General features: G+C 30.9%; 1 protein-coding gene across 3 annotated transcripts in view; it reads left to right on the top strand.

The window, feature by feature from the left end:
- Window positions 1-12,478, top strand: part of nSMase (neutral sphingomyelinase) — a 50,413-nt gene that overhangs the window by 24,372 nt on the left and 13,563 nt on the right. For 2 of the 3 annotated variants that reach the window (XM_035362713.2, XM_085820664.1), the window contains exons 5-6: window positions 2,249-2,470; window positions 10,399-10,519. In XM_035362713.2, the coding sequence (XP_035218604.1) occupies window positions 2,249-2,470; window positions 10,399-10,519 (343 nt within the window). The remainder of the gene's footprint in view (window positions 1-2,248; window positions 2,471-10,398; window positions 10,520-12,478) is intronic. The other variant, XM_085820663.1, reaches the window with a different exon arrangement.

Genomic DNA, 12,478 nt, shown 5'->3' with positions numbered 1-12,478 from the left:
ATGTTGCAGATTGCGTTGTTCCTTAATCTTCGAATTGGATCCGGCTTATTATTTTTTGCAGACTGTTAGAGCAATTTTATAAAAGTAAGCTTGAACTTTAGATTATGTCAAATAGAATTTCCGATATATATTTACTAATGTGTAAAGGATCTACAAAGCGAAAGTATGTTTTGAAATCCGAAATCTGTTTATCAATTTCACGCTGCTCTGTGGCAGGGGGGGGGGAGAAACGCCGCGGCTCCCAATATGAATTGGAAGTTGATCTGTCAGCACTCTCCTTATCTTCAGGGCAGATGTTTTTATTTTATTTGGCTCATAATTCCTTACTAAGTGTAGTATTTCATCTCAATGTGTCTTTGATATGATTTAAATCAAGTTTCTCGTCATTATAATTCGCTTCCAATAGTGAAGAAAGTGACCCACAGGTTAGTGAAAACGAAAACATTTCGATTGACAAATTAGTCGGCATTCTCAACACAGCAATTATAGGACTTGAACAGCGGAACTTTGTAACTGAACAAGAAATTATGTCTGTTTATAGAATTAAAGAGAAAGTATTATCACATAAAAAACGAAGCAACTTAAACAACTTACATTGAAAGAAATGTTTAATAAAGTAAACAAATAAATATTAAACCTTTTCTTTTTGTAAATTTTGATACCCTTTAGATCATAATTCTTTATTTCATAAATTACGGTTTCATATTTTTAATTTTGTAATTTCTGCATGCCATCTTACCAGATTTAAACTGATGATCTATAATACGAAAAAATCGATAATTCGGAATCGCCGAAGTCCCGACGAGCCCGGATTAACGACTTTTGACTGTAAATGAAAATTCTGTGTCTCCTTGTGATATGCTGCTATCTACTGTTTAAAAAGTAAAGTTCAAAGTATATTATAAAGGCATTTTTATCTATTTACGGTTGAATTTAAAGGTTTCAGAAGCGATTCAATTTTGATGTTCCATGTAGTGGAACACTGAGCCACAAAGTGTTAAAACCCAGGGCCGTAAAAATAGGAAAGGGCCAGAAAAAGAAATGTAGCAACAACAAATATATATAGAGAGAATCACAATTTTATATTTAAAATAAAATTATCCCTAGTTATTTCTGTTCAAAGTGCTGTGAAAATTAATCAGTAAAGACAAAAGGTAAGAAATTTAGAATTGTGAAGGGCTCGTTTTTGATAGGGTCATAGAAGAGTCCTGTATTGTAACAAGTATTTATTAACAGGTTTAAGTTACACACGGACATTACATTTAACTTTAAGAAAAATTACAGAGCAAAAGTCTGGTACAACCTATCAAGTGGGAGCCTTGGCTTTTACTGAAGTACTTCTCTGGCTACTCACCAGAGGGCAACCTTGTTGTCACAGTTAGTCCAACAGTTTATGTTAAGGGATTGGTTACAGAACCAATTTCACAAAGACCTAAAAGAAGTGAAATTCAAAACTAGTAAATTTCAAAATTTCCTATAAATATGTAAAATTAAGCAAAATCAAAAGAATTAAGGAAATGTGAAATACTAAAACCTCAAAAAATACAAAAACCACACACACACACAAAAAAAATTACAAGTACATACAGAGGATAATTATATATATATAATATATTTTATTTACTAAATGCACTAAGTGAATTTAAGATCATACAACATTATATATATATATATAATATATATATTTGTTGTAGGCCTGTCTGTATATAGGCCTATTGTTGTAGGCCAATTTGTATAGGCTTTTTTTTTTCATTCTTAGACATAAAAAGTACTTTTTTTCTAAAAGGACAAATATGTGTGGTTACATTATTTCAAATCCTTCTCCGTGCAAGAAATTTAATTGTACAGTGTATAGCATACTGCAGTCAGTTACACACAATTAGCTTTCTGATGCATAGCAAATTAATAATTTCATTGCTTAATTTTGTCATACAAAAGTGTTGTATTCAGTATTTTGTTTTATAGAAGTAAAAACATTTTACCTTTTTAACTGCATAATTTCTGCAAGAATTAAATATGATGAACAAAAAAATGAAATTCTATCTCTTGCATATTATAGTAAATATGCATTTGATCTACAGTGAAAAAATACTATAATTATCAGAATTTTTTAAACATCATGTTGGTCTGTATTCATAAATAGTCTGGATATTTGGAATCTGCTGTAGATATTTTTTATCATACATTTTTTTTTAAATACTGAGATACTATTTCTTACATAAAATCATGTTTCATTTAATATGTTTAGTTGCATGCTGAATATGATGCCTTTCATGACCAGTACTTGCCGCACAGAGTTGCTCAAGCATTTGAATTCAGTCAGTTTGTGCAACTTACCTCAGAAACAGCTGATTTAAGCATAGTAGCTGGTGACTTTAACACAGAACCTACTGATTTGCCATATAAAGTAATTATTCACAATGCAGGATGTGTTGATACCTATCTCAGCCAGAAAAACCCTGATCTTTTGGTAATATATTATTATTATTATTATTTCAAATTTTGTTATATAGTGTAGTTGTTCTTCAGTTCTCCTTCTCTTTTCATCCTCCTCTCTGTGTATTAATGTTATCCTCCCATAAAATTATTTGATTCAAGTGGTGTGTGCTTTCTCATTGATATATTAATTGAAAATTGTAAATTATGTTAATTACTTTTATGCAATAATTTGACATCTAATGATTTAGGTGTAGCAGATACCAAGCAAACTGGGTGGCTGCATAGTTGATTTTTGCTATGGGTAGCATAAATATGAACCAATATGCATTAGAAGAGTGATTCTCAACCTTTTTGAAGCTGGTGCCCCCCAAGAAGTGAAAAATTTTTCAATGACACCCTTTGTGAAAATCCTGTAATTTAGGTATGGGAAAGGGAGGTTCCTAAATTATAAAAGGCAAACATTCTAAATATATATATATATATATATATATATTTCAGTAGACTTAAACATAAATTTGTTATTTAACTTGATAGCTTTGCCTGGAATGCTCAGAAAAAATTGTTTAAGAGACGTTTTATGTTTAAAAATTCTTCATTAAATAATTAAAAAAGAACGGCAAAATAAATACACTAAAAGAGTAATATCAGTGAAACAATCAAGTACAATCAGTTGGATGTCTGTGCTTAATGGTTCAGAGACAGTGTCTGAAAGTTTGGTTCAGTATTTTTAGAGAGATAAAGGTGCAAGTTCCCTTTTCCCACGATTTGGAGTTGACTTCTCTCTTCACCCATGGTATGAGCTTTCCCTAATTTTGTTATGTTATAAGAGGCTATCAAACCATCATCCAGTTTTTTTAACGAAGTTGCTAGTAACCCTGAGACATATGATGCCTTGAGAAATTTGGCTCTGATGTTCAGGAAAAATGATAAATCTTTATTTTACTTGCCAGGATGAATGTTTTGCAGATTCGTCTCACCATTCTTAGAATTGCATGAAAAGAGGTATCGTGTAAGTTCGTTTTATTGCTGTTACAAATTGTATAAATCAGATAAATAAATTTTTGGGGAGTTTTAAATTAAGTTCAAATGCCAAAACATGCTCATTTCTCCCTACCACCCAAACTATCTTTGCTAGCGCCCTGCTGCCCGAAACAAGTTCATCGCCCCTCGTCATCCTTCCACTGCCCCCTGGGGGGAGGTATCACTTCTGTTGAGAACTAGTTCATTAGAATGTTTTCCATGAACATATACTTCTCATTAGACAAATAGCCCTTGTGTGCTTTGCCATATTCAAATATATATAAAACCTAATGTAACCCATTGTACTGTGAATCACCATCCTCTCAATTGAGAACCCTTGTTATAGTGTGATATGACAGCAAACAAATATTAATGAATTTTAATTTATTAAAGAGATAAATTTTATATAATTTGTAATTGATGTCAAGCTATAGTTAGGCACACAAAGAAGTTAATTATATTTTAATCAATGCAACATATCCAAGATATTTCAAAAAGTATTGTTAAAAGTCTGTGTCAGTCACAGGCTGTAAATTGTAGGTAAACCTGTTCTTATGATTGTCTATCTTTGGTTTAATTTAGAAAATGTTAATTTTATTCTGTTTTATATTACATAATTTGTATTGATATCTTACGTAATGTTTTGATCTGTGAGCTTGGTGCTTAGCATAACCAGTATTGCTATATTGTTGGTTATATGGAAACATGTTAAAACGTGAATTGTGCACTCAGGCTTTTCATTGGTTTTATTTTATTTTTATTTTTATTCAAGCAATTTGTTGTGTGAATTAATTAAACAAGTTAACCTCTTATAATTTAAGTTGAGATTGCAAGGATATACATTAGTTTATTGCATATAAATTGTTAGATCTATTAGCATAGTGTGTAAATTGTGGTACTTATGTGTTAACAAAGAAAAAGGCCGAAATTCACCCCTCCAGAAAAAAATGAATAGTTGCCAACTTTAGCACCATAACACAAATTAATCACTGTTGGAACTGTATCATGTTGCTAAAGTTTAAGAACACCTATAAGCCACACTTTTAAGAATAGTTTATTTATTTTATTATTATTATTATTTTGATTTTATAATTTAATCATGGGTGTGTAGGGTCTACCAAATAATGAAAGCTATTTGTTTCTTACAAAACATATTGTGTAAGTATCAGTGCTCCAGTTTGCTCATTCCGCAGTTCATACACAAAATATCGAGTGCATATGGAGTTTTTCAAAATAGCAGAAGAAGAAACATAGGTTTACAGTAAGGCACTGTTTGAAGTCGTACTTGGCTGAGTTCACATGGCAACAGAAGTTGTAGCTTCAAGTAGAAACACTTCAAAACTATTTTAGAAGAAATTCCCAACCATTTTCCAACCAATATAAGAAAAACTAATTGTATTAAATTGGAACCAAAGTTAACTAGTCCTTCTTTATTAATATGTAAGTACCTAAATAATACAGTATTAAAATTTGTGTATGCATCCACATTACTCCCTGTATAAAAAGTGTTTTCATTGGTCCAAAATATACTTAAGGGAACCGAAATTTATTTTACCATGTTTATTGTAAATATAATTCAAAATTTTATGTATAGCACTTAAAAGAGTTTTGCCATTAGCATTGCATTAAAAAATTATAATGATCGTTGCATCACGTCAGACTGTCAAAATGAAGTCAAATATCTTCTTTTATATAAAATATCATTCTCGCAGATAGTTAATATAAAATTTTTGAAAAGATAGCATAATTATTATGTTAAATGCAAAAATGTAGTTAACAAACAACTTCCAGATTCAAAGTGCTTATGTGTTTTCTGAGAAATTAGGAAATTAAATGTAATGTTGATGATACCTTCAGTATGATATGCATGAAATACAGTAAATCAATGTTAAAATTAAAATTCTTCAGAGTTGTTGTAAAGAGTTTCTTTTTTGCATTATACGATGCTTTCATGAGCTTTCTAGGAGAGAATTTTCATTCTCCAATTAGTCATTCATGTGCATTTCATATATAATTTATTTAGATAACAGAATGAGTAATTTCAAGTTTCTGATTCTTCTTCTATTTTTAGATATTTTCCTGTAGGTTGTTTCTGTTTGGCATGTTTTATTTTCTTTAATGGAAGTTTGTGGGGGGGGGGGTCCTATATCTACTACTACATCCTTGAAAAACCAGACATAATGCTGGAGAATTGTATCTTAATACAGCAGGCTGTTATGATTCATTTAAGTGTATTCTTTGCTTTTAAACTTGCATTAGTTTAACTATATAGTAATGATTTCTTTCAAGGATGCTTATTTGATGCACTGGCTTCCAAAAGTTAAGCATGCAATGCCAATTGGCAATTTTCCGAAGTGTATCTGAATTTAAATTGTTGTGGATGCAGATGGCAATTGCAAACATGGTATGTTATGGCCATTCGTGACTGACTGTCCGAACATATGCTAATTAGGTAATTGTTGAAGATGTCTCTCTGAATGGGTTGAGGATGTTCATTGAAATTCGAATTTGAAATATTTAAACTTTTGTAGGATAATTTTTTGTTGCTATTTTTATTTCTATGGCTGAAGGAAGACAAGTGGCAAATAGTGAGTTTGGGCATGCAGTTGGACGCATTGAAGCAAGACAGTCAATCAAAGATGTCATTCTTTGTTTGTTATTGATTATAAAGTAATGATCATCTTTAATGTGGACGTAACTCTAAACAAGTCAAACAGTTATCCGAAAGACTTATGGTCAGTTGAAGAAGGGTTGCCAATTTTCTGAATATCAGTATATTGCTATACAGTCAAAAGTCATTAATCCGGACTCGTCGGGACTTCGGCGATTCTGGATTATAGATCATCAGTTTAAATCTGGTAAGATGGCATGCAGAAATTATAAAATTAAAAATATGAAACCGTAATTTATGAAATAAAGAACAATTATGATCTAAAAGGGTATCAAAATTTACAAAAAAAAAGCTTAATATTTATTTGTTTACTTTATTAAACATTTCTTTCAATGTAAGTTGTTTAAGTTGCTTCGTTTTTTTATGTGATAATACTTTCTCTTTAATTCTATAAACAGACATAATTTCTTGTTCAGTTACAAAGTTACACTGTTCAAGTCCTATAATTGCTGTGTTGAGAATACCGACTAGTTTTGTCAATCGAAATTTTTTCTTTTTCATATCGGAAGCGAATTATAATGATGAGGAATTTGATTTAAATCATATCAAAGACGGAGTACATCGGGATGAAATACTACATTTAGTAAGGAATTATAAGCCAAATAAAATAAAAACATCTGCCCTGAAGATAAGGATAGTACTGACAGATCAACTTCCAATTAATTGCGTGCCGTAGCCCCCCCCCCCCCCCCCCGCCACAGAGCAGCGTGAAATTGATAAACAGATTTCGAATGGTTAGGTAAACAAAGGATATGGCTTTATCCATTTTTTACAGCAAATCCACTTTTTGTTTAATGGACTTCGAAACATACTTTCGCTTTGTAGGTCCTTTACATATTAGTAAATATATATCGGAAATTCTATTTGACGTAATCAAAAGTTAAAGCTTACTTTTATAAAATTGCTCTAACAGTCTGCAAAAAATAATAAGCCGGATCCAATTCGAAGATTAAGGAACAACGCAATCTGCAACATTAACTGAGTTAGATAATTTTGGCTTAGCTTATACCGTCAGTTACACATTAAACGCACATGCGTAAACGTATTTTGGGCATGCGCACACACATATTCGCGGCCGTAAAGGTCTTACGCGCATGCGTCAACGGGACGCATGCGCAGAAAGTTTGTAGCTCTGAGGTCCGGATTATAGATCATTCCGGATTATGGGTGTCCGAATTAACGATTTTTGACTGTAGTAGTAAAGTAGAAGCAAAGAAGTTATCAGCATCTCAGTTGGATTGTCTAAGATCGGCTTAAAATCCTGTTCATGGATGAGTCTAGATTTGCCCTGGAATCAGATGATAACCATGTAAAACTCTGGAGATACCAAAGCACAAGGAATCAGACTCAGAACATCATTTTCAGATGTGGCAGCACTATGATATGGATTGGAACTTCAGTGGAATTATCACACCCAGCTGCACATCTTTAACCCCTTAAATGTTAGCTCAGTGATACGAATTTATTTCTGCAGTAGTAAGAAGTCACAATAGCCTATTGCAGTGATTCTCAACCAGTGATACGTGTACCACTAGCAGTATGCAAGCGAAAGATAGGTTGTACGCAAAGGAACAAATTACTTTTAACTATTAAATTCAAAAATTAAATACCCCATCTTCCCATTAAAGTATTTTCTTAACACTTATAAATTTATGCAATCTTAGGTTTGTTCAAGGTCAATAGCTGCTCACAGACTTTAGCAAAATAATCTGTTATTATTTTCACAAATATTCTTTTAGCAATAGACACAACAAATTTCTATAAATGATGTTTTTTAAAAGGAGTAATAGAAATGGATATTGTATTTAATAGGAAATATGTTCCTATAAAATGATAAATATCTCACGAATTCTTTTAGAGTTGATGGATTTATTAGAATATCCACACTTCATGTCGCCAACACTTCCAGGCTCATATTGCACTAATTTTATTTACAATAATTTTTTCACATAGATTTGCTGTTTCTAACAGCAGGTATTTTGTCTTCTTTGTTGCTTTGTATTCCTTACTTTTTTACGCGATTTGAGAATATCGTCGTTTGTTTTTGAAGAACTCTTAATATATTGTGCATTTAAATTTTTGTGAAAAAATAATAGAACAAACCTAGATTTTCAAAATGGAAAAAGGGCTAGGATTGACTAAGCGAAAAAGTCATGGTTCACAGGTAATGGAACCAAGACAATCTACTAGCCCTAAGAATACTGAAAACAAAGAAAAATTGTTTATAGAAAGCATAATGAAAGTTATTTATCATTTGGGTTTATTTGGAACAGGGATGAAATGGACCCTCAGCCTCAATGTTTTGTTTATGGTAAACTATTATTCAATCAAAGTATGAAACGTTTATTTTGTAAAAGACATCATTTGTATACATAAAGCATTACTCTTTAGGTGCCAGTGATGTCATTAACATGTTGACGCCAGCCTGACCAACTGGTGGGTCATACTTGTCTGTTCCGTGGGGTGGCATGATCCACTGGTGGGTCATGTTTGATTGTTCCTCGGGCCAGCATGACTCACTAATGGGTCATGCTTGTATATAAAAAAATACGTAGTACAAAATTTTATTTTAATTTTCAACAGTATGCATTAACATTTTAACATTATAATGAAACATTTAATACAGAACAAATAACTTAAAATGTAACTTATAAATTAAATATAATGAAATATAAGTATTAATTTTTTCTATGACTAAGAATATTTTCTTAACAATTTCTGGAAATATACTACAGTTTAACTAGTTGACAGGGGCACAGATATTCATTGTTCTTTTTGTGCGGAGCAGCACCACTCCACAAAACAGACCGCTAATTCAAGCACCGCTGCACGAAAAAAAAACAATGCATGTCAGTGCCACCGTCAATATGTTAAAGGATGCTCTTTTGGCTTAGCCCATGATCCTATTTTTCTAATCTTCTTGTATAATATTCATTTGTCATCTCCTGTAATGAGCCATTTAAAAAAAAAAGAGCTTCTCTGCTTCTTTTTTAGTGAAACTTTGCATGTTGAAACTCGAGCAAGCATATTGTATTCTGTTAAAAGTATAGGGTACCCATACATCATGGTAGCTAACATACCCAAGTTTCTTCAAAATATCATGTGCTGTATCTTCTAGAATATTTGGAGTCTCTGATGCTGCCTGAACTGTATAATATCGATTTTCAGCAGTAGCCTTATTTTAACAGATCCTTATTTACAGAAGATGTTCATCCAGAATGGGCATCACCTTTGAAGCTCAAATTTCTGCACTTCTCAAAAAACTTTCGAACTGTGTCATCAGAAACAGCACTTTGTTCATGTATAGCACAAATTTTACAAGCAGTCTGAATAGTATTTTTTCCTTTGTTAAATTAAAAGAACATAGTCTGATAAAAAGGAACTTTTAAATTTTCAATTCTTATCACTGATCTGGAGGGGAAAAAAAGGGAATTGCATCATAACACATGCTAGAATTATGCAACACGGATTGTGTTTTCCATTGAAGTACCTTAGAGGCATACTGGGCACGACTGCTCAGCCGAACATCTTAGCAGAAAAGGTATACTGACTAGATAGCCAATGCTGTATTTCTAAACCAGGATGAGATGAATAAGAAGTATTTGCTCATCTGTCTGGACCTTGACCCTACATTACAACATAGTGGTAATGTTCTCCAGCTGTACTGAATGGCCAGGGATCTTATGTCCTGAGCACATGGTTGTTTCACTTCCAGAGCAGATTTTAATTGTGAAATTTTTATGTTTTGTAAAGATTTTAGTGCTGTAATTCTTATTTTTTAAAAAAAAATTTCGTGATGCAGTTTTGAATTTAATGTTTTTTTTGGGGGGGGGTGCAAGTGGCCTGATGTAACTGGATTGATTTCTGAATAAAGCCATAAGAAACAACAAGACTGTATTTAAACATTCGCTCTGATCAAGGTCACTATTCACAGGAAAAAAAATAATTAGAAGAAAAATCTCTGTGATCTGAAAATAGGATTTTTCAGTTGACCTCAATATTTGTGTTTAGAATGGAATGAATGATGGAAGATATTCATTCTTGTAGTTCTTGAAAGTCTTTTATAATTTTTTTATCTATTTTTTTCTTATTTATTTAACTAGCTTTTCATTATGTTCATACAAAAACTATTCTAATTAAGATTTTTTCCCCCATTTCATGAGCTTTTTAACTGCTTCTGCAGAATGGTATTCAGAATCCTGTAATTGCTAAATTTATTTTACTATGAAAAGCACTCTTTTTTACCTTTTTTCTGTGTAAAATTTTAGAATTGCAGCACAATAAAGACAACATGTGGACATCCTGATAATTTATATACCAGCCGAAAAGAAATTAATCATTGTCCGACTGGCAAGAGGATTGATTACATTTTATACAAATGTGGTACTGGTAAGTAATTCATTATCGCTCTTTAAGCAGATTTGTTGTGTATACTTAATTTCCAATATAGGATTTGATCTTTTCGCTTCTATGGTAAGGTTAATGCAGCTGTGCAAGTTAATAGTGTCTATATATTTTGACATACACATATATTGCACATGTATCAGTTATATACTAACTTTATGGAGTTTGCTTTATTGTTGATGCGTGACATCTCTGAATCAGAGAACCTTTAATATAGATGCATTTGTTTAAAATTGGTATTTCATTTGCTGCAACTTGAAATTAAAAGCAAAACATATTAAAAATTAAAAACAAAAAAAATTTTAATTCAGTACCTTTTGTTTTGGCTTTATTCAAAAAGCAAGTCATTATATTCGGATTTTGTATTATAACTTCATTGTAATGCTCAGAAATATTTTCATGTAGTTATTTTAATTTTATGTATAATTGGGTGGGATTGGCAAAGAAAAGATATATTTTAGTGTATTTTAAAACAAGGAATGAAAGAAAATTAAAAACATGCAAATTACAATAATATAATTTTAAAGCTATTTAATGTTCTTTTAATAATAAAATTATAAAAATTTTACTAATTTGTAATTTTTTAGCAAATGCGTTACAATGTAAGAAAGCAGATGTTTTGCTAAATTCAATAGCAGAAATAAAAAATGCTACAAACTGATTTTTACAGTCAGTTAACACCATCTAGAAACAGAAAAAGTAAACTAAAATTTGGGATAATGTATATAGTCAAAAACTAAAACATTGAAAAAGATATGCCTGTATTTTTACTATTAAGTGATTAAAGATCACTTTTTATTCATTGCAGCTGGAGGCTCTATACTCTGCATTTTAGTTCCAGACTACTGTTTTAATTTTATTAAGCTGATTTCTCTTGTGATGAAAACTAATTTTTCTAATTTAAAAACATTTATTTTTTCCCTCTTTCTTGAGGATATATAACTTCATTATTATTAAAGTTAGAATATTTAAAATTAGCAAATATTATTTCCTTTACTGAAAATTGGATGCAAATAAAATCAGTCGGGTAATGCAGAAATGAATAGTGCTTGAGATGGAAAGATTATCCTCTTTATAATCTTTAAATGACACTATTTTTTACATTTCCAGTAACTAACTGATCACCCTTTGGTTAACAGTCACTGATTCAGAACTACTAGAAATTTAGTAGTATTTTTGGTAACTCACATGAGAAGTGTTTAAAATAATATTAAAAGCAGTATAATAAAAATGTCAATGTAATACAACTTGTAATAAGTTCAATACAATTTGTAATAATATTAGTTGGAATTTTCAAAGTGTAATTTTTTTATATTCTGTTATTATGAACAGTAAGTAATAGAAGGAAAAAGACTATTAAAATAAGTGACACTACTTCATTGGGGAATAAGCAACAATTCTAGTTTTCAGACTGATAACCAGAATGTATTTTATTATTGGTGATATTTGCACATTAAGTGACAATAGTCTTTCAGTTTCTTTTATTCCCAAAGTTGCTTTCAGTTTCATGTTTTACTCTGTTATCAATAATAATAACAAATAAAGGGTAAAAAAATGGCCAACAATTAAATGAAAAAGAACCTATTGTATTGATATATTGTCAGTTGATAAACATTTCACAGTATTTTGATCTTGAAAAATCATGTTTATTTGTTAAAAATTAAAAAATACATAATAGTTCTTTCTTTAAAAGAATTACATCTTTAAATAAAATAGTATTTAGACAAAATTTCTGAATGTTTTATTTTAAATATGATTTAATGAGGCATTAATATAGGCATTAAGCTATAAATTAGATAAACTCATTTATATTTTATGATAACTGTAAATGAGGGAAAAAATCATGATAAATATTTTAGAACATTTCCTTGGGGTGCTGGATTGGTAGTAGGGTGAACCCATTCTCGTGACTAGCTAGTTTGGTTGCTGTTTGTATGTAGGTTG

Source organism: Stegodyphus dumicola, chromosome 7 (genome assembly GCF_044657685.1).
Source record: "Stegodyphus dumicola isolate Sdum_Otavi_A_Nest chromosome 7, ASM4465768v1".
Taxonomy (NCBI): domain Eukaryota; kingdom Metazoa; phylum Arthropoda; class Arachnida; order Araneae; family Eresidae; genus Stegodyphus; species Stegodyphus dumicola.
This window is presented reverse-complemented; position numbering and strand designations above follow the sequence as displayed.